Raw genomic sequence first — 22,212 nt, 5'->3', positions numbered from 1 at the left:
ACATAGCAGCTACCGCTGACCCTTTCGACATTTTCTCTAGTTAGAAATAAAACGAAGGGGATTTTCTTCTTTAAGTCCTTCTAGTTAGTTAATTGTCCCCTTGCCTTCTTTCCTTTCTGTGTTATATGCCTGATGGGAAAAGAAAGGGAGTGATAATCTATGGTAGTAGAGGAATGATGTGGTAATTTTATTTTGGGGCATTTAGATATGGGCTCAAAAAGTAAACACGGTTTTAGGTTACGTCCAGTATTATCTTTTCTCTATTTTTATTTCTTTTGTACTCATTTTATATATATATTTTAAATCTTATAGATAAATTAATATATTCTAATTTCATGAATTTTCTAATTTCAATAAATCTACTTAATATCTTTTAACAAAAAACTAATATACAAACACAAATCCAGACATACAACCCTAATTCAAGTAACAAATATATGAATGTATGTTATACCTATAAGCGAGATATGAAACCCAACTAAAAGGTACAAAAAATGTAATATACTTATGAGACATAGTAATTTGTGATACGTTGATTATAAAAAAAAATTGTCATATAAGTAGATAAATATAATTAACATGTAATATAGATTGATTATAAAAATTAAAAATAAAATCTATAAACGGGGCTTATAGCAGGTAGAAAAAGAAATAACAAGAAATAAAAAAGAAATAAATCTTATCATTAAAGAGGGAATAATTCATAAGAAAATAATTCAAACTTAAGAGTTTGAATTTATTTTAATAAATTGGACAATTTTTAATATTAGCTAAAAAAATTGGACATATATCAAGGTTTATTTCACTCATATAAATGGTGGATGATGATATATAATTGTCATTAATTTAATATCTAATTTTTCCAGACGCTTTTTATGATGACATAACTTTGTTGTGACATTGAACAATAAAATGTCTTTCCAAATATAATCATCTGTTAAACAAAAACAAAAACAAAAAAATTAACAAAAAGTTTTGACAAAAAAAAAAGGTAAATGGGCATAAAGGCCCAAAATTGGTATAGATCCATTTGGTTTCAGGCCCAATACCAAAAAATTGGCCCAATATTGGCTAAAACCCTATTTCCTCTTTCGTGTCCGCGAACTAAAACCCTTCCTCCCTCAGCAGTCGGCACCTGTAACTTTTTCCCAATCTCTGCACTTTCCGCCGCCGACGACGCCACACTTGGTAAGCTCTGTGATTCCTCCGCCATGTCGTTGCTCGAAGTCATTGCGAGAGCCTCGGCCAAATCCAAAACCCAATCCGCCCCATCAGACTACCCCATCGTTCTTGACCCGGAACCCATTTTTGAGAATTTGAAACCCAAATTCGACGATCCAAATGCCTCGGCTGCTGCAATCCCAATCGACGGATGGAAGATCTCACAAACGGACTCCGTGCTCATCGATTCGGGCAAGAAGTTCTTCACCAAGCTCCAAAAGAAGCTCAAAAACCCGACCAATTTCACCAAAGTTGAGTTCTTGGGAATCCTAAATCCGTTTCTAGAGAACATTTGGGAGAAAAGGAAAGCTGGGGAATCGATTGGGGTCGATTCGTCGAATGATGGGTATTCCCGGGTTTTGATTGAGAAAGTTGGGAATTTGATTGGCAAGGATGTTGCTGGTTTGGTTTTGGATTCCAGTGTTGTTTTGGAGATTTGGGATTTGGTAGGTGTTTTGATTGCAAATGGGGTTTTCTCCAATTCTTGTTATCAGCATTTGGTTCCGAAACTCGTTGCAAAGAGGAGGTCGGAACTGCTTTGTCTTTGTGTTAAGCATGCTTCTGATCTCGGGTCATCGGAGTTGCTGCTCATCTTGAAGTACTTCCTTGATCCGCCTAAAGACAGTTATGCTAGCTCCATGGATGTGAGGAAGGAATGGGAGAGCCGGGCATTGGCCGCGGCTCAGAAGGCCGGAGATCAGAGTCTCTCAGACAAGAAATTAAGAGTTGCGAAAGATGCTGCAGTTTTGCTCATGGTAGCGTATGATGGGGTCTCTTCTGCAGAACTCTGCCTGCATTATCTAATGGTTTCGAAGAACCTCGATGAGGTGATGTTTTCGGCCGCGATTAGTAAGCTGAGTGGGAAGGAGATGAAGAGCTTGCTGCGGTATTTGGGTAAGTGGCTGAAGAAGTATGAGAGGTTTCCTCAGGCATCAACAGCGTCGGGCTTGAAGGCTTGTGATTGGGTTCCTAAGCTTGAAGATGTTGCGAAATGTATCGGAATGGTGCTGGACGAGAATTATTCTGCATTGGTGTTGCATCCGGAGTTTCACGAAGAGCTGAGATCGATAAACGAAGCAGTTTCTTCCTTGACCTTGGAAGCAAGGCTTTGCTGTTCTGTGGCCAATGTAGCTGGTAAATTGATGGCTGAAATTTGAGTGCAAAACTAGCTTCCATCACTATGTGTCATCTTCTTTCTGAATTGTTTTTGTGACGTTGTAATTTTTCTTACGGAAATTGCAGCATCTATAAAGTTCTAAGTTTCGAATGTTCATAATTCTTCTGTTTTATCCTTAAAGAATCAATGAATTTGTGTATGGCTACTGAGATACATGGGATTTATACCAGATGAACACCCGATAAGCAACAAAAACCGAAATAGGGTCGCCTATGTGTTCTTGTACTCATTTCTCGATCTTGCGTGAGCATGTCATACCCATGAGGCTGAAGATCGCCCACATCAAGATTTCTTGTGGGTTGTGGCATATGCTTCTGTCTTCGGCACACAAATTGAAGTTACCAAAATTGATCTCATGAAAAGACCGAAGAAGCTGACTCGCTTTGCCATCAAATACCTTCTGTAAGGTAGAAGGTTGATCGTTTATGGAGTCAGGAGGAGAGCGTTTGGCAACAAAAATCAAGGGTGCAATGGCTTAAGGAAGGAGATGCGAATACTAAGTTCTTCCATCAATCTACCCTACAAAGAAGAAGGCGAAATCAAGTAATATCGCTTAAAAATGGGAATGGGAACTGGGTGGATAATCCAGGGCAGATCCGGCGCTTAATTGATGACCATTTTGTGGAATTATTCACTTCTTCGGGCAACAGGGAGTGGGGTGACATGCTTGACTGCGTTACCTCGAAGGTTTCGGAGGAGATGAATGTTTCGTTAACGGCTACGTTCTCTGTGGAGGAGATTAAAACTGCTGCCATGAAAATGGGAGGGCTTAAAGCTCCGGGTCTTGACGGATTTCAAGGGATATTCTATCAATCACAGTGGGACATAATAGCTTTTGATGTTAATAATATGATTGTTGATTTGATGAACGGGTCTTTGCAGCCTTTGCGAATCAATGCTACTCATCTGGCTTTAATTCCGAAGGTTCAAAATCCGGAGTCTGTGTCTCAATTTCGACCCATAAGTCTTTGCAACTACTCCTACAAGATTCTCTCCAAGGTCTTAGCCAACCGATTAAAAAGACTGTTGCCAGTGTTGATCTCCGCAACCCAAAATGCGTTTGTTGAAGGAAGACAGATTCAAGATAACGTCGGTATTGCGCATGAGCTTTTCCATTTTCTAAAAAATAGAAAGACAAAGTGCAACTTTGAGCTGGGAATTAAATTGGATATGCATAAGGCGTATGATCGTGTGGAGTGGGATTTTTTAATGGCAGTTATGGAGAAGATGGGTTTTAATAGTCGATGGAGGAGTTTGATTATGGGATGCATTTCTACAGTGAATTTTTCCGTTCTTCTGAACGGACAGCCAGGTTCCAAATTCACTCCCTCAAGGGGGCTCAGACAGGGGGATCCTTTATCCCCTTATTTATTCTTGCTAGTCAGTGAAGTGTTATCACTCCTTATTCAACGGGAGAGTGATAGGGGGCGGATTGAGGGGATTCAAATGGACCGTGTCGGTCCCATGATATCTCACATTTTCTTTGCTGATGATGCATTGATCTTTCTCAAGGCGGAGGCGAGGAACTGTAGAAATTTAGTCCAGGTTATTGATGAGTATTGCTCGGCCTCGGGTCAACATGTAAATAAATCCAAATCTAGTGTGTTCTTTGGGGGGAATGTGCCAGAACCTTTATCTATCCATCTGGCTACCATTTTTGGGATGGAGAAAGTAGGGGACCCGGGAGTTTATCTGGGAGTGCTGGCCATCTGGGGTAGATCTAAAAGAAGTGGCCTTGCGTATTTAAAAGGAAGGCTTTTAGGAAAAATTCAAGGTTGGAAACGCTCCACTCTCTCACAAGCGGGGCGGGAAGTTTTAATTAAGGCAGTGGCGCAAGCAGTTCCGGCATATCCTATGAATCTCTTCAAGTTTCCTAAGATTTTTTGCGATGATCTGGATGCTTTGATATCCAAGTTTTGGTGGGGGCAAAAAGAAGGGGAGAACCGGATTCACTGGGTTTTTAAGGAACAAATGGGGAAATCGAAAGAAGAAGGTGGGCTAGGCTTGAGGTGCTTTACGGAGTTCAACAACGCTCTTTTGGTGAAACAGTGTTGGAGGTTGTTATTGGAACCAAACTCTTTGTGGGCGTCGGTCATTAAAGGCCAATACTTCCCCAACTGTTCTTTTTTCGACGCTAAGAGGGGTGGAAGAGCTTCATGGGCATGGTCAAGCCTTCTTGTTGGTAGAGAAATACTTCGGGGTGGTGCACACTAGCAGATAATGAATGGAAATGATGTCAGGGTTTGGGTGGATAGATGGCTGCCATCTATCCCATCAGGACACCCATCTCCCTTGGGTACGGTTCCTGTCTCTTTAAACCTCATGGTGAATTCTTTGTTAGGCACTGAAAATGGAAGCTGGGATATTGATTTCCTTAAACCCTTTCTGATGGAGGAGGAGCTCAAGGCGATTTACGAGACACATTCGGGTGACCTGATATTGAAAGACAGATTAATGTGGCATTTTGTAAAGCATGGAATCTATTCTGTCAAGTCCGGATACCATTGGGATATGACCTGGACTCGACAACAACGAATTGGAAACCCTCACAGATCTGCCCTCATCCCAAAGCAGGTTTGGAAGTGTGTTTGAAAGCTTGAGGTTCGGCCAAAAATAAGATCCTTTATATGGAAGACCTTACAAGAGGCAGTGGCCACGAAAGTAAATTTGTTTATGCGTCGATCCTCTTCTTCAACAATCTGCCCTATTTGCAATAGGTATGAGGAATCATTGGTACATCTTTTTCTCCAATGTTCGTGGGTAGAGGAGGTATGGCTTAGGGGAAGGTTGACAAGAGGCTTGCGGAGGGGAGTGGTCACAACTTGGGCTAATTGGTTGGGTGATATTGTTGGTTCGGTAAATGGGCAGACAAGTGTGAGGAACAACATGCTTTCATATGTTGCTACAACATGTTGGTATATATGGAAGGCAAGATGCAATTTTCTCTTCAATCAACAACCTATCTTTCCTCGACAAATCATTGCAGTTATCACCCATTCTGTGGCTGCCTTCAAGGAATTTACTCAGGCTACGGTAATTAGTTTGCCAATTTCTGTCAATGGATCGGCTTCTGATGTCCATTGGTCTCCACCTTGTGTGGGTTTTATCAAAATTAATGTGGATGCAAGCTGGTTAATGAGTGGGGGTTCGGGTTTTGTGGGTGTTGTGGCTCGGGACGATGCGGGCAGGTTTGTGGCAGCAAACAGGATGAGGGTCACGGCCTCTTCTGTGGCTGTGGCAGAAGTTTTGGCAGTGCTGTATGGGTGTGAGTTTGGAAGAAACATGGGATGGAATTTTGTCATCGTGGAATCTGACTCTCAGGAATCCATATCCTGTATTCGAGACTTCGATACGATGGGCAGTTGGGAAGCTTTCCCAATTTTAGCGCGATGCAAAAGAATGGGGGAGGCTTTTAATGACTACCGCTGGTCTTGGGTTCCACGATCGGCCAATATGGCTGCGGATCTTCTGGTGTCGCGGCAAAGTAGGGAGGTATGTGATAATATTTGGGTCAACAGGCCCCCATCATCCCTTGTTCATGTTCTGTGTAATGATGGTCTCCCTTGTCCCCATTAATTTCTTCCTGGCAGTATGAGGAGTGACATTTTTAGCACTTGGTGCGATGTCGTCTTTACCTCTTTGTACTGCTTTTCCTTAGTTGTTGCTGCTTGCTTTTGCCTCGGGGTAGGCTTCTTTGTATCTTTGGCATCTTTGCCCGGTTGTTATTTAATCCAGTTCGCAAAAAAAAAAAAAAGGGAGGCGGCAGAATTTGACTTTAACTTTTTCCAACTCATTCTTAATTTAATTCTTCGTGATTATGGATTAGTATATGAACCATCATGTGACTACAAATTTTTCATATGTTTGTGGCCATGACCATCAGCCATGATCGGTGTGTGCGGGGGTATATGTATGTTGCGTTTACCGTCTGTGACAGAACGTACTAATGACTATTGTACGATTGTGCTTGTAGCAGTCAAGTAGGAGTTTTACTCCAGATTAATTTCTTGTCACTAAAGTAATGTACTCAATTGACACTTTTTATAATTTATTCGTGTTAATTAATGAAATCCTAATGGTATATTGTGAAAGCAAAAACCCTCCTTAATCTCACTATTTGGTTTGTTTAATTCGATATTTGGATTGAAGAGTTTACCTATTCTTGTTATCCAATCTTATTTCTAACACTATTTTAGGGTTTTAGGGTTATGCACTTGTGTCCCTTGTGCCGATCCGCTAAACTCAATAATTTCCTTCTTAATTTATTGGATACAAAATCATTTTCGAAAAGTAAATAGAAGTTATGTATAGTGTTGAAGCAACGACTTAAGATTCTTTAATTGCAAAAACAAAGCGTATACTATTGGTTTTCTATATATAACGATATATTTATACTAAATTAATTATGAACTCCCATTCATGATATTCGAACGTAAGAACATTCATTTACAAATGAAGTTTAAGCATGAGGCATTGGGTGTCGGCACAAGGGACACAAGTGACTAGTCTTCAACCACTGACCAATACAATCTTCATGATAAAAGTGTAAGCAAGGCAAGCGACTAACGTGAACACCATCCTCAAAGTCCTCCATGCAGATAACACACGATGTTTGCTGCTGCTCTCTCGTACCTTCTCCACCAAATATCACTTTCTCCAAATTCTCAATGGAAGATTCGTCTGCAGGAATAGGTCTGGCCTCGTACGTTTGCATCGACGACATTGCAACCCTATCGGCCAGCGACGTAATGGGATCACTACCAACAGAGGGCATTGGCAAATTCATATCAATTATGCCCACAACAATAGGCAGCATGGTGGTGTTGTTAGCATTGCCCAAGTTCGAACTCGATAATCCAGCAAGTTTGTGGAATACTTCTTCAGTAATTGCTGGATGTTCGTGTTCAGGAACGAGCATGCTGGAAAGCACGTTACCCACGAGCGCTCTAGTAGAATCAGACAATAGCGTAGTACGATCGACATTAATGGTTTCTTGCGTTACAAGGGTTAGTTGCATAACTATTACTGAAGTAGGATCAATACCATCTTCATTAATCAAAGATCCTGCGAGTGCGAGTAACTTGTAAAATTTAAAGTTGATCGGAAGCACATCTGGTGGAAGCTGGGGTTGGTTAATGTAGGGGTTTCTTCTTTGGCTGACTAGGGTTTCAAAGTGTCTGTATATCGACATGCTTCTAAGTAAGAATTAATAGTAATGTTGGACAATAAAATGGGAAAATATAGAGGGCTTGTGTGAGCTATATGGGATGACAAAGTATGTATGTGTATATATATATATGTATATATCTCTCCTAAATCGACTGGGACAAGGATTATTTTTATTTTTTTCACAGTCAAAATGGTACAAGGACTAGGAATTGTTAGAAATTCGAGTAAAATAGACGCACCTTGTATAATTAGATTAAAGCATCTTAACTACAACCTAATTTCCCTTTTTTTTTGTTAAGATCAGGCATATCTTCTGGCTTTTTGTTTTTAAATTTGTTAATTTTATCACAAGCGTCATATGAATTATTAATTAATTAATTCAAAATCCTCAAAGTTTGCATTATTGGAAGATTAATTATCTTTTCATAGTGTTTTTGTTACACATTCCTTCTGATATGCAACATCCTATCTATATATGAGGGTTGGGATTAGGATGAGTATTATCTTGACATGCCATTTGCTTAGAGCTAATCTACAACCCAAATATGGAAAAGTAAATAAATAAAAAAAGATTAATTACATTGCATTTTTATTAACTAACGCGTTCCATAATCTACAACCCAAATATGGAAAAAGTAAATAAATAGAAAAAGAAACTTTTGGAGAAAATACCTAAAAATAAAAAAGGAAACTTGCTACTCAAGTCTCAAGCATCTAAATTTCATTCTCCAACTGGTAGCATTACTCGCTTTAGGCTCAGTAGCACCGTCCTTTAGACCTGACAAATAATGTTGCAAGTTCCTTCATTTTTTCACTAACCTAAAACCATGTCAACCAGTATTAGACACTATCGTAGCCATGTCAGGCAAACAACTCAGCCCATCATCAACTTATCCTGGTTTCCAGACAACGTGCTTTCGATCAAGTTCAAATTTTTTAAGAGCGAAATCCATTGGAATATTGCTGCTGGTCAAGATGACGATAATGATCTTTACAACTCTCTTCAAGAACAATATATTCAACTCGAAACCAAAGATCTAGTTTTCGTCCACTGGAGTGAAATATTATCTGATGATGAATGTCACAGAACAAGTTATAAAATCCTCTTGTTGTGGCTCTTTCAAGCATGGATGTCCCAAAGAGTGAGCACCCCTCGATTATTTGGAAGATTTTTTGGGTGATTAAATCAGCGGTCTGTAGTGTTCCTATTCTTGTGGACATATATGATGTGACTTGTAATGTTAGTGACGATGACAGTGACATGGTTGATGAGGCTACAAGGGAATCCATGGATGCATACAATGACCGTCCTATTCCGGCCAGCGCCAAAATCGGCGATTGAGAATTTGGAGAAAGTGAGAATCTCTAATGATTTGGATGCTATGAGACACAAGTCATGCGTGATTTGTCTGGAGGGCTTTGGTCATGACTCTGAAGCAGCTGGTGTTGATGATCATCAAGTTCTTCGCTTGCCATGCTCCCACGTTTATCATGGAGATTGAATTGTTCAATGGCTAGAGACAAGTCACTTGTGTCCTTTGTGTCGATATGCAATGCCTCGTGAGCATTGATTAATTTGTGTTATGAATTGAACAAAGGTTGTTAGATCAAAGGGTTAAGATTGTACTAGTACAAAAACATGTTTGCGCGACGGAAACTTGCGCGACGCAGCAAAGTTCGTCGCGCAAAGTATGTTTGCGCGACGCTAAACACAAAACGTCGCGCAAACGGCTTTTGCGCGACGACACTTTGCGTGACAAAGGCTTGCGTCGCGCAAAACATCTTTGCGCGACGAAGGTACATCTACGTCGCGCAAAACATATTTGCGCGACGCAAGCCTTTGTCGCGCAAAGTATCGTCGCGCAAAAGCCGTTTGCGGGACGTTTTGTGCGTCGCGCAAGATTTTGCTGCCAAACCAAGAATCTCAACCAAGATTTTGGCGCCGAAGCTGCTTTTGCGCAAAGTCGACGACTTTTTTTTTTATAAAATAACCACACACAAGAGCCTTTTTCTTCACACTCAACCTCTCTCTTTCAGACCCTCCATCTCTCTCAAGCCTCACCATCTTCACATTCAGGTATTGTATTTATTTGATTAATTAATTAACTATTTATTGATTACATGTATGTTTGGAATTTTTTTTTTGTGTATTTATGTTTTCCTTTAATTATCTTTGTCAATGCTTATTTTTGACAAGTTGAGTTATGGTTTTGAACAATTGAATGAGTGGAATGAATGACTAAGAGTATGAAGGATTTTGATAGGTTTAGGGAAACAAAAGCTAAGAAATTGCAAATTGCTCAGTTAATTTGATATAATTTAGGGATAGATTGATGTGTGCTAAAAAATGGATAGATTTCATTTCTCACCAAATTGGGAGGAGGAAACTACAAATTGCCAGTTTACAGCTTTGTCAAACCATTATTCTATTACGTGGTTAGTAATCATTTTAGGTGTAGTCTCTACCATTTACCATTTAGAACACGTGGTCTCATCATTTAGGTCCTTAATAAAAAATAATTTTTAGGCAGAAGTGGAAGGGGTAAACAAGAAGTTAAAACTGTGTAACGAAAAAAAAAAAAAACTTTGCGCGACGTAGGTACACATGCGTCGCGCAAAATATCTTTGCGCGACGAATACCTACGTCGCGCGAAGATGCTTTGCGCGACGTAGGTGTACATACGTCGCGCAAAGTTTTATTTATTTTTTCCTTTTGCTTTTCTTTTGGGGTTCTTGCATTGCCTTTTTCTTTTGTGGTATTCACTTGTGTAAATGTTTTAAATTGACGATCGAATTAGTTCCTTGTATTCATATAGGATCCAAGAGTGTAGCTGTAAAAAATCATTAAAATCGGAGTTAAAATAACCGTTAAATTATGATTTTTTCGTTTATGACCGTCGAAACATTTTGTCCTGGTACTTGATCTCTGAAGGTTTGTTTTTTGCCATTTTTGGCGTATAAGATCTTGAAGCATATACAAACAAGTTTGACGGTTGGATCGTTGAAACTAGTTTCGTACAATGCGTATCCCATTAAAACGATAGATTCCCTAACATTTAGATTTTATTTATACTTTCATCAAGTATAACATAAGATTTTGTGGTATCCACTTGTGTAAATATTTTGAATTGACGATCAAATCAGTTCCTTGTATTCATATAGGATCCATAAGTGTAGCTGTAAAAAATCATCAAAATCGGAGTTAAAATAACCGTTAAATCGTGATTTTTTTGTTTATAACAGTCAAAAAATTTTGTCCCGTTACTTGATCTCTGAAGGTTTGTTTTTTTCCATTTTTGGCGTATAAGATCTTGAAGCATATACAAACAAGTTTGACGGTTGGATCGTTGAAACTAGTTTCGTACAATGCGTATTTCATTAAAACGATAGATTCCCTAACATTTAGATTTTATTCTTACTTTCATCAAGTATAACATAAGATTTTGTGGTATCCACTTGTGTAAATATTTTGAATTGATGATCAAATCCGTTCCTTGTATTCATATAGGATCCATAAGTGTAGCTGTAAAAAATCATCAAAATCAGAGTTAAAATAACCGTTAAATCGTGATTTTTTTGTTTATAACCGTCGAAAAGTTTTGTCCCGTTACTTAACCTCAGAAGGTTTTTTTTTTTTTGCCATTTTTGGTGTATACGATCTCGACTCATATACAAACAAGTTTGACGGTTGGATCGTTGAAACTAGTTTCGTACAATGCGTATCCCATTAAAGCGATATATTCCCTAACACTTTGGATTTTATTTATACTTTCATCAAGTATAACATAAGATTTTGTGGTATCCACTTGTGTAAATATTTTAAATTGATGATCGAATCAGTTCCTTGTATTCATATAGAATCCAGGAGTGTAGTTGTAAAAACTCATCAAAATCGGAGTTAAACAAACCGTTAAATTGTGATTTTTTCGTTTATAACCGTCGAAAAGTTTTGTTCTGTTACTTAATCTTTGAAGGTTTTTTTTTTTGCCATTTTTGGTGTATACGATCTCGAAGCATATGCAAACAAGTTTGACGGTTGGATCGTTGAAACTAGTTTCGTACAATGCGTATCCCATTAAAACGATAGATTCCCTAACACTTGGATTTTATTTATACTTTCATCAAGTATAACATAAGATTTTGTAGTATCCACTTGTGTAAATATTTTAAATTGACGATCGAATTAGTTACTTGCATTCATATAGGAACCAGAAGTGTAGCTGTAAAAAATCACCAAAATCAGAGTTAAAATAACCGTTAAATCATGATTTTTTTGTTTATAACCGTCGAAAAGTTTTGTCCCGTCACTTGATCTGTGAACGTTTGTTTTTTGTGATTTTTGGCATATGTGATCTTGAAGTATATATAAACAAGTTTGACGGTTGGATCATTGAAACTAATTTTGTACAATGCGTATCCCATCAAGTTCAATGGTGTATATATATATATATATATTTATTTATTAAGTAGATTTAAATTTATTTATTTTGTATGTATAACACTTAAGAAACTGAATGGTATGTGTATTTATTAAGTAGCTTTAAATTTATTATTGTAGCTTGGGTCTAAATTTTGTTAAAAAAATATATTATTGTGGGTTTTATGTAAAAAAAAAAATTTAAGGAGAATAAAGTTAATTTTTAGTAAATTTTATAATAAATATTTTTTTTTGAAATATACTTTGCGCGACGACAGAATGTGATCGTTGCGCAAAAGCACTTTGCGCGACCTCATAATTTATAGCTGCGTCGCGCAATTGTTAAAATTTTGGCGGTATAATTGAAACAAATAAACGCTTTTTAGGGCTTAATTGGAAAAGATTCCAGACGCTACCCGCCCATCTGTCTCTCTCTTCCCTCTGGCTCGCTCGGTCTCTCTCCCCTCTTGCTCATCTCGCCCTCTCTCTCACTCCGTCTCGCTCACGCTTAGAGCCGAGTGCTTCTCCTGCTTATTTTCACACAGCACAAGCTCACAATCTCCCCTCTCCACACCCAGACGACGTCGTTTGCTTCGGTTTCCTCTTAAGAACAACTTGGAGTTGAGAGTCCTTTCTCGTTCACACAGTTGGCTCTGCGTGCGACTGTGTCTGAGCGATGAGCAGTCGAGCAGTGGAAGACGACGCACTGGCCAAAACCGCAAGAGCTGTCGAAGCTCTTTACCTCCTCCGAGACACCTACTTTTCGGCCGACCCGGATGACAAAATCTCCAGATTAAACATCGATTCCGATCTTGCCCTCAACCTCCTCGATTCCATTCCTCTTGGTAATTTTTCCATTTACCCATTTCGTTTTAATCTCTGTTAATTCCATTTGAAGCTGACCTAAGTGCCCTTTTATTATAAACCCGATTTGTGCCTTTCTCTTTTGTGGGTTTTCGTTGATATGCTCGTTTCAACTTTGAAGTTCCAATTTTGGACTACATTGGTACACATAGAAGCTTAAAATTTGAGAAATAGACTAAAAAGTTGATGAATTCAAAATCTCCCCCTGATAAAAGTGTTGTTTCTGTAACGATAATGCCTACATTGTGTTCTCGAATCGCTGTCACTGCTAATTCCTTTATTATTATTTTGCACTTGTATTTGTATCTTATTAGTTCAAGTTTCAAACACTGTGTCTTTTACCAGAGCAAAGAAAACATCCGGCTCAATGTGCGAAATACGAATATCTTAGAGGAAAGATACTGGATGTTTTACCGAACTATAGAAAAGAAGCAGAGGATAATCTCTCAAAGGATGTAAGAATGCATTGTGACTTCCTGTAGTTGAGCATGTTTGTAATGCTTTCAGTTCACTTCCTGAAATATAAACGGCGATGTAGGTTAAGTTGAATCCATCTCTTGCAGATGCTTGACTATGTTTAGGTAACTGCACTTAGAAGAAGGGAGATCTATCTTCAGCCAAGAACTGCTTTAATCTTGCCTTAAGCAAGGTTCTTCTTGATTAGATTTTTGTAGTTTTATTACAGTGACCTCTCGATTCATTGTACTATAAATTTTATGATTGATATGTGCATTGCGTTTGGAGGCATGGTCCAAACAGGCAGATACTTTGTCAACTTTCGATGCTTGAAAGAAAAATGGCTCAAGGCAACCATTTTGTCGCTCAACTTGTTTTTCCTGTTGTTTTTCATGATGTGTGTGTCATTATGCTTACCAAGTTTTCATCATTTTTCTAGGTACCGACAATGAGGCAGAACTTGTTGATGAAAGCATTCAACATGCCAAGGAAGCCATAACTCTTGATGTCAAGGATGGCAATTCATTGTGTAAAATCTCATAATCAACCTTCTCAAAAAGTTTTATGTTCTTCGGATTTGAGTAAGATTTATACTTGATAAGTTGTATAGCATGTAACACTTCTGCAATCTTTGAAGGCATACCAAAATGCTGCAAGTGCTTAAAGTAAGAACTACCGCAGAGTCAGTTGTCTATGTGCTGTATTTCTTGTAAGTATGGATCTTCTGTCAGTTAGAAGATGTTCTAATGTTTTATGTTGCGTATCAGGAAAAGGATGAAAGAATGCAGTCCAATCCAGACCTATATTTTAACTGTGCCACTGTAAGCTCAGTTTTTCTTGTGTGGAATTAATACTCATAAGTTTGTCAAGTAGATGATGATCCGTCAATCTTTCTTTTCTATGAATCAGCGTCTAGATAGGTTAAAGATAGAGTTTTACTAATACAAGTGGAGAGAATAGGAAACAGTAATGATAAATTATATATTATTTTCTGTTTTTGTTAAGTAAAGAGGAGGATGTATGAAGTGACATAAGTTGGTGTTGATGGTGGCCCTGCTGCAAAGGATTTGGCTCCCAAGTTTAATGTGTTCAAGAAAAATTTATCTGTTAAGCTAGGGGTTACAATACTGGAGATAGACGTAAGTCTTTTTATTTCTTTCTCTGCAGTTTCTCCCTTGGATTCTATGGTCAGTTGCGTATTTGTAGTTTGACTTTTGATATCGGAATTCAGATTTCAATTAGCTTGCTCAGTTAGTGGGTCGTTTCCCAAAAGTGAAAATGGACATCATGGAGTTAAACCCCAATTCTTTTGAATTGGATTGTAAATCCGGTTTTCGGCCTGGGAAGCCCAGGAAGGCGAGATTGCAACCCAGTTTTCGGCCCAGGACGAGAAGATGAGTATGATCTTACGAGCTTTACAGATGTTCAGCCTCCAAATCTTGATGTCAGCACTTGATCTTGCTCCACCTTCGACCTCCCAACCACTTCGCTTAGTCGATACCCAGTAGCTTGATGCATCAAGATTAGAAGGCTACTTGTTGTAGTTTTTTTTTTATATTTTTTATATTCGAACATCTTGTATGTACATTTTCATATATTTTATAAATAAATATTGTTTCTTGGTTTATTAATTATTGTTTAGAATTTAATTACAATATTTATTCTTCTAAAAAAAAAATACAATATTTATTAAAAATTAAATAATTTTTGCAAAAAAAAAAAGGTTTGCGCGACGAAGAAGTTCCTACGTCGTGCAAAACAACTTTGCGCGACGCAAGTCCCTACGTCGCGCAAAATCCACTTTGCGCGACGCATGTAACCCGTCGTTGCGCAAAGTGGATTTGCGTGACGCATTATACGTCGCGCAAAACAGCTTTGCGCGACGTAGCCTACGTCGCGCAAAGTGGATTTGCGCGACGATGGGGTACATGCGTCGCGCAAAGCCTTCTGTCACTGCCTTGCCGCGACGGTTTGCGCGCGACGAAGGTGAGTTGGGCAAAGTTTTGCGCGACGTTTTTTTACTTTGCGCGACGAATGACCTGCGTCGCGCAAAGTGTTTTTTTTACTAGTTTAGATCGAAAGGATAAGATTGTGTAAGGGAGTTGGGCCAAAATTGTATAAGGGTTTTGTAATTGGGTTCAATTGAGAATTTGGGTTTTTGAGAGAGTCCATTTGATTAGCTTGTTAATTGTCTAGTTGGCATACAGGTAGGTGTATTGTTGTGAGGATATATAGGAGACTAATGAGTTGTAACGAATTCAATTGGAAAATAAATAGTATCTTTCTTTGGTTTTTATCCTTTGTCTTTCGCTCTCTGTTCGTTGAGTCGGCATCGCCAGTGCAGGTTGAGACCTTGTTGGTCTGGGTTGTATCATTTGGTATCAGCCATCCGATCGCTGGTTTTCCCTGTGCATGCCCCGTTACACGAATACCACTGGCTTCACAGCCATGGACGCCCGGGTTTCTTCCATTGAAGCTTCCCTCGCCGACCTTCCTTCTCTCATTACTTCAGCGGTCAACACTGCGTTCGATTCCAAGATCAATTCTCATCTTGACAATCGTTTGCCTCTCTACTTTGAACAATTTCGCAGAGAGCTGAATTGTTCGCACGTCGACGACGGTCCATCTGCTGCACCGCCCACCGATTGTCCACCGCCACATGTTGGGGATCAGCCACCGCCTACTCGGACTTCTCATTTGGGCGGGGGGGGGACCTCCACCACGTTTGCCGTGGTCTCCACGCCTAGATTTTCTGCGATTTGTTGAGGGTGACGATCCACTTACCTGGATCTATAAGGCGGAGCAGTTCTTCTCTTTTTACAACATTCCAGATGCTCAACGAGTTCTTACTGCTTCTTTCCATCTTGAAGGTGAGATTCTCAACTGGTTTCGTTGGTTAGATTGCTTGCATACTACTCCCACTTGGTGGGAATTTACTAAGGCGCTGTGTATGGAGTTTGGTCCTTCGGAGTTTGAAGATAGTGCTGAAGCACTCTTCAAACTTCGCCAAACTGGAAATCTTCGTGACTATATCCCTGAATTTAGGCGTTTAGCAACTAGGTCACCAGAAATTGGCCCTACCTTGCTTAAGAGTTGTTTCATTGGTGGCTTGAAGAAAGAACTGCGTTTTGATGTGAAAATATTGAAACCTGTTAGTGTTCATGAGGCCATTTCTTTAGCTATGCAAGTAGATGCTAAGTGCATTGAGCTTAAACCCCCTAATTCACGATCCATTGTTCCGTTCAAATCACCTACTACTACTTCCACTATCCCGTCTTCCACTACATCTCGTCCGGGTACCTACCCTATCAAAAAATTGTCTCCTGATGAGATTCAAAAGAAACGGGAACGCGGAGAGTGTTGGTTTTGTCCTGCTAAATGGGAAATGGGGCATAAATGTGGTTTGAAACAACTTCTAATGTTGGATGGCTTGGATTCTGATGTGCTTGACTTGTCTATTTCTGAGGAAATTAGTGAATGTCAACACATGGAGCTCAGTTCATGCGCTTTCTATGGTACTCGGGATAACCAAACACCTCATACTATGAAGGTTGAAGGAATACTTAATGGGCACCGTGTTATGATACTGCTTGATTCTGGAAGCACCCATAATTTTGTGGATTCCAAGTTGTTGAAACAATGGGGACACATCGCTTCTCCCACTAAAGATTTTGAAGTCATGATCGCGGATGGTGGAAAAGTGCGTAGTTCCGGGTGTTCCAGGGCTAATCCGCTTACCTTGGGGGAGTATAATTGTACGGTTGATCTATTCTCGTTGCCCTTGGGCGGTTGTGATGTTGTTTTAGGTGTACAGTGGCTATCAACTGTGAGTCCAATTCTGTGGGACTTTCAATTATTGATAATGGAGTTCACAAAGGATAACCACTGATACCGATTGTCTCATACTGTGCCTCTACATCCATTAGTCCGAGAGAGTTCTCTTCAGCACATGGATAAGGAGTTGTGTAACTCTAACTTGGGCCTTTTTCTATATTCTATGGAGAAGAAGACATTAGAATCTTGTGACTTAAGTAAGGAGCAGTTACATGAACTTCAGCAACTGTTGGGACAATTTGAAGATATTTTTCAGATTCCTACCAAGCTACCACCTCCTCGTGCCCATGATCATTACATTCCTCTGGTACAAGGAGCTAAACCACCAAATATTAGGCCTTATCACTATGGTCCTTTACAGAAAACTGAAATTAAGAATGCTGTTCAGGAGTTATTGGTTGCAGGGTTCATTCGCCAGAGTCACAGTCCCTTCTCATTTCCGGTACTTTTAGTGAAAAAGAAGGATGGCAGCTGGAGAATGTGTATCGACTATAGAGAGCTTAATGCTCTGACCATCAAGGACAAATACCCCATTCCACTTATTGATGATCTATTGGACGAATTGTATGGGGCATGGTATTTCACTAAACTTGATTTACGATCTGGATACCATCAAATTCTGATGAGTGCTAGTGATGTGGAAAAAACAGCGTTTAGAACTCACGAAGGACACTACGAGTTCTTGGTGATGCCTTTTGGTCTTACCAATGCTCCTGCTACTTTTCAAAGCTTGATGAATGATATATTCAAACCTTACCTCAGGAAGTTTGTCTTGGTGTTTTTTGATGACATCTTGATATATAGCAAAAGTTGGGTGGATCACTTACTACACTTGCAGATGGTATTAGAAGTTATAAGGGCAAACCGAGTGTATCTTAAGAAATCCAAATGTTCATTTGGACAATCAAGTGTTGAATATTTGGGCCATATCGTATCTCGTCATGGGGTAGCGGCTGATCCTTCCAAATTGTCAGCTATCCAAGAGTGGCTTACCCCAAAATCTGTCAAAGAGTTGCGAGGCTTCCTTGGATTAACCGGGTACTATAGAAAATTTGTTCCGGGGTATGGTAAAATCTGTCAACCATTGTATCAGTTGACTCGGAAAGATGGGTTTCATTGGAATCAGGAAGCTACCCAAGCTTTTGCAAACTTGAAGGCAATCATGGTATCTCCACAAGTCCTGGCTCTTCCCAATTTTTCTCAACCTTTCGAATTAGAGTGTGATGCATCGGGTAGTGGTATAGGGGCTGTTCTTCAACAAGGGGGAAGACCAATAGCATTCACTAGCCAAGCACTTGGTCCTCGCAATCAAGCATTCTCCACTTATGAAAGATAGTTAATTGCTATAGTGTATGCAGTCAAGAAGTGGCAGAATTACTTGCAAGGGAGACACTTTGTCATTCACACGGACCACAACAACCTCAAATATTTCTTAAGTCAGAGAACAAGCACCCCATTCCAACAGAAATGGGTATCGAAACTTATGGGGTATGACTATGAGATTCAATATAAGCAAGGGTCTCAAAACGTAGTAGCTGATGCATTGTCCCGGTTACAAGAAGCACCTTTATTGCAAGAACAAGGCATGGGGACTCCTATAAGCAGTGAATGTGTTGCTATCTCTTATCCTTATGCAGGGTGGATGGATGAGTTGAGACGAAGTAGTGAAAAAGATGGATGGATTATGGAGAAGAAGAACGAGTGGATACAAGCTCAGCAGGAAGAGTCAAGTAATTCGAAGATGAATCGGTATTCTTTTGACAATGGATTCCTCTGTTACAAGAAAAGAATATTGATAGGACCGGATTCAGAATGGAGGGTCAAGATTATTGAAGAGTATCATTCAACCCCTTCTACCGGGCACCAAGGAGTACTCAAAACCTATCATAGAATTAAGAAAGGATTTTATTGGAAGGGAATTAAAAAAGATATTCAAAAGTTCATAGCTGAATGTCCTATTTGCCAACGAAGTAAGGTTGAGAACATTTCACCTCCAGGCTTACTTCAACCACTTCCCATACCTCAAAGAGTTTGGAGTGATATCAGTATGGACTTTATTGTGGGTCTACCAAACTGTAAGGGCAAAACTGTGATTTGGGTGGTAGTGGACAGAGCTTCCAAGTATGCTCATTTTGTTCCAATGTCACATCCATATACTACATCTACTGTAGCACATCTTTTTATAGAACATATATTCAAACTTCATGGAATGCCCAATTCTATTGTGAGTGACCGAGATCCGGTTTTTATAAGTGCCTTCTGGAGAGAACTTTTCAAGTTACAGAATTCAAAGTTGTGTATGAGTTTAGGGTATCACCCCCAGAGTGATGGGCAATCAGAAGTAATGAACAGGTGTTTAGAGACTTATCTACTGTGTTTTGTAGGGGGACAGCCTAAAAAATGGTGTCAGTGGTTACCATGGGCTGAGTGGTGTTTTAATACCTCATTTCACACTTCCACCAAGCATACTCCTTTTGAAATAGTTTACGGATACTCTCCACCTCAGATAATTCCTTATGAGTCAGGGACTGCAAAAGTAGCAGTTGTGGAGCAGGAATTAATGGACAGGGACAAAGTGTTATCAGTGTTGAAGAGTAATTTGGAGGTAGCACAGAATCGAATGAAGCAGTACAGTGATAGGAAACGAACTGAAAGGCATTTCGAAGTGGGTGAGTTTGTGTATTTGAAGTTGGTGCCTTATCAGTTGCAAGCTTTAGCACCACATAGCTACCACAAGCTGCAGCCAAGATACTATGGACCCTATGAAATCGTGGCGAAGGTCGGATTGGTTGCCTACAAGTTGAAGTTACCTCTTGAAACCAAAATTCATCCTGTATTCCATGTAAGCTGCCTTAAAAGACATCTTGGACCATCAGTTACTCCACAGATTGAATTGCCACAAGTTACAGCAGATGGATTGGTTCATAACATTCCAGAAGCAATACTTGCTAGAAGGGTGTATAAAAAGGGCAAGGTTGCGGGTGTTCAGTTGCTGGTACAATGGAAGGATCAGGAAGAAGCCAATGCAACTTGGGAGGATTTTGAAGACATGAAGAACAAGTTTCGAGATTTTCCACTTTGAACTTTGAACCTTGAGGACAAGGTTGTCAAAGGGGGATGTACTGTTATGAATTGAACAAAGGTTGTTAGATCAAAGGGTTAAGATTGTGCAGGGTTGTTAGATCGAAATGATAAGATTGTGTAAGGGAGTTGGGCCAAAATTGTATAAGGGTTTTGTAATTGGGTTCAATTGAGAATTTGGGTTTTTGAGAGAGTCCATTTGATTAGCTTGTTAATTGTCTAGTTGGCATACAGGTAGGTGTATTGTTGTGAGGATATATAGGAGACTAATGAGTTGTAACGAATTCAGTTGGAAAATAAATAGTATCTTTCTTTGGTTTTTATCCTTTGCCTTTCGCTCTCTGTTCGTTGAGTCGGCATCACCAGTGCAGGTTGAGACCTTGTTGGTCTGGGTTGTATCAATTTGTAGCTGGATTTGTATATTATTATTCATTATTTGAGTGGATTCTGGACAAAACCCTAATTAGACTGAACAAAATTAAGCCTGCAGTCTGCATTTTTAATTATCTACGCAGTCCCTCTTACTTTCGCATCATGTAAATTGTGTTCAAAATTGGCCATATATACAATACCTCTGCCTCTGTAAGACAAATTAGCTAGGGTTCAAACATGTCGACCGAGAGTTACTACTATCGTACTACTACAACAATCCTCCTCCCCAAACCGCCATGCATCGACATCTTCCAATTCCCATGCGGGACGTCGCTCCAACCATACTGCGGCTCCTTACGGCAATCGAGAGCGGTTGGATTAACATTAACGCTAAAAAATAACATGAAGATCATGATGTTGCAAAGGACGTTAGTTCATAGACGGCCACACCTGGTATCTGCTGCTTCTTCTAGCTGCAACTTGATTGCCTGCATGCCTTGTTAACTGTGTGCTATTTGCTTATAGGATTTCACTGTTCAACCCGGAGATTAAGGTTTAGGTTTTAGGAGATAGAACTCGCTATCGCTAATGCCCTTGAGCGGATACCAACTCCTATATGATTTTGGGCCTTCGAGGATTAACCATTAGGGTCTACGTTCGTTCACAAAACTTTGGGCAGATAATTAACAACCCCCATTTAATTTAGAATCCGTTTGGTTCGTGAATTATATTTAGAGTCGACTCGCACAAACTTTGGAGAACACTAAGAACTTATTAATTTCGTCCCTTATTATACTAAATGATAAATTTTGATTATCATAGATATTTTAGGTCAAACGACAAAATCTACTGTTAAAAATTAAAAATTCTGACTACCGTATACTTTCTCCTCCCATCTTCTTGCATGCAATAATTCTCCTCAACTACTCAACCCATACATCGTATTTGTTCACAACCTCAAGCATATTTTCCACAACAAAAATGTCTCTCCTGTGTATATCTTAGGCATTGGTTGAATTAAAAGACATAACAATGTTGTAATGTTTTAAAACATGTTTGGAATTACTTATGCAAAAGGTCCAAAAAAAAAAAACGTTCTTTGATAGCCGATCTACATTATTTGCAAGAAAAACTTAAAATGCTTATGAATGGTAAAAGTATTTTTTGTAAGAAATAAAAATCTTGGAATTTTAATAACAATTGCTACATATTTATATTAAAAACGTTAAAAAAAAGTGTTTACAAACACAAATTCAGATTCTCTCCAGATCTCGCAGTATGAAGCCAGACAAATTAGAAATCTGGATCGTTTAAAAGAGGAAGAGAGATATCTAGACTCTTGGATTGCGTGAGTGGGGTAGTGAAATGGGCTAATAGAAGCCGTAAAATTTGAAATAAGTGGTCCCAATTTCTCTATCCAGATCCGATCTTTGACATGCGGAGAAGATCTCTATTCTAGGGGTGGGCAAACGGGTCTAGGATCCGCAGGTCGGTCTAATTTTTTTAAAGAAGAAACGGGGCAGGTTGAGTCCAATCTATAGAAGCACGGGGCCCCGGGTCGACCATTTTCTAAAATGGAATGAATGGAATCTGGATGTGATTTGTTTCTCTTATCCAAGTG

General features: G+C 39.3%; 5 protein-coding genes across 8 annotated transcripts in view; 4 read left to right on the top strand and 1 right to left on the bottom strand.

Moving 5' to 3' along the window:
- The window catches only part of LOC139191327 (probable aldehyde dehydrogenase), a 10,456-nt gene extending 10,116 nt beyond the window's left edge, over positions 1 to 340 (top strand). Inside the window, exon 16 of the mRNA XM_070812011.1 lies at positions 1 to 340. This exon is cut by the window's left edge and continues 238 nt beyond it. The gene's annotated coding sequence lies outside the window, so the exon portion shown is untranslated.
- Positions 341 to 884: 544 nt separating this feature from the next.
- On the top strand, positions 885 to 2,497 carry LOC103413020 (uncharacterized). The gene has a single exon (XM_008351517.4). It carries the CDS (start codon positions 996 to 998, stop codon positions 2,376 to 2,378), a length of 1,383 nt encoding a protein of 460 aa, XP_008349739.3. The 5' UTR covers positions 885 to 995; the 3' UTR covers positions 2,379 to 2,497.
- Positions 2,498 to 3,061: 564 nt separating this feature from the next.
- Positions 3,062 to 6,000, top strand: LOC103445923 (uncharacterized). Its single transcript, XM_029092295.1, has 4 exons — positions 3,062 to 4,580; positions 4,740 to 4,972; positions 5,267 to 5,890; positions 5,989 to 6,000. The coding sequence occupies exons 1-4, from the start codon at positions 3,062 to 3,064 to the stop codon at positions 5,998 to 6,000; spliced, it is 2,388 nt and encodes a 795-aa protein (XP_028948128.1).
- Positions 6,001 to 6,857: 857 nt separating this feature from the next.
- Positions 6,858 to 7,589, bottom strand: LOC114820940 (uncharacterized). The gene has a single exon (XM_029092294.1). The coding sequence runs from the start codon at positions 7,587 to 7,589 to the stop codon at positions 6,858 to 6,860; it is 732 nt and encodes a 243-aa protein (XP_028948127.1).
- A 4,806-nt stretch (positions 7,590 to 12,395) lies between these two features.
- LOC114821224 (uncharacterized) lies at positions 12,396 to 14,931 on the top strand. Of its 4 annotated transcripts, none has more exons than XM_029093222.2 (5): positions 12,477 to 12,829; positions 13,744 to 13,833; positions 13,942 to 13,969; positions 14,072 to 14,125; positions 14,472 to 14,778. In XM_029093222.2, the coding sequence occupies exons 1-5, from the start codon at positions 12,661 to 12,663 to the stop codon at positions 14,557 to 14,559; spliced, it is 429 nt and encodes a 142-aa protein (XP_028949055.1). In that variant the 5' UTR covers positions 12,477 to 12,660; the 3' UTR covers positions 14,560 to 14,778. The 4 variants fall into 4 exon arrangements, 1 of the variants encoding a protein (XP_028949055.1); XR_011575722.1 differs by lacking the exon at positions 13,942 to 13,969 and adding an exon at positions 14,310 to 14,443 and having other exon boundaries at positions 12,648 to 12,829; positions 14,536 to 14,734; XR_003768673.2 differs by lacking the exon at positions 13,942 to 13,969 and having other exon boundaries at positions 12,396 to 12,829; positions 14,472 to 14,931.
- Positions 14,932 to 22,212: the final 7,281 nt, after the last annotated feature.

The sequence above is a fragment of the Malus domestica genome, chromosome 14 (assembly GCF_042453785.1).
Source record: "Malus domestica chromosome 14, GDT2T_hap1".
NCBI classification, from domain to species: Eukaryota; Viridiplantae; Streptophyta; class Magnoliopsida; order Rosales; family Rosaceae; genus Malus; species Malus domestica.
Note: the sequence above shows the minus strand (reverse complement) of the source record. Positions and strands in the feature narration are given on the sequence as shown.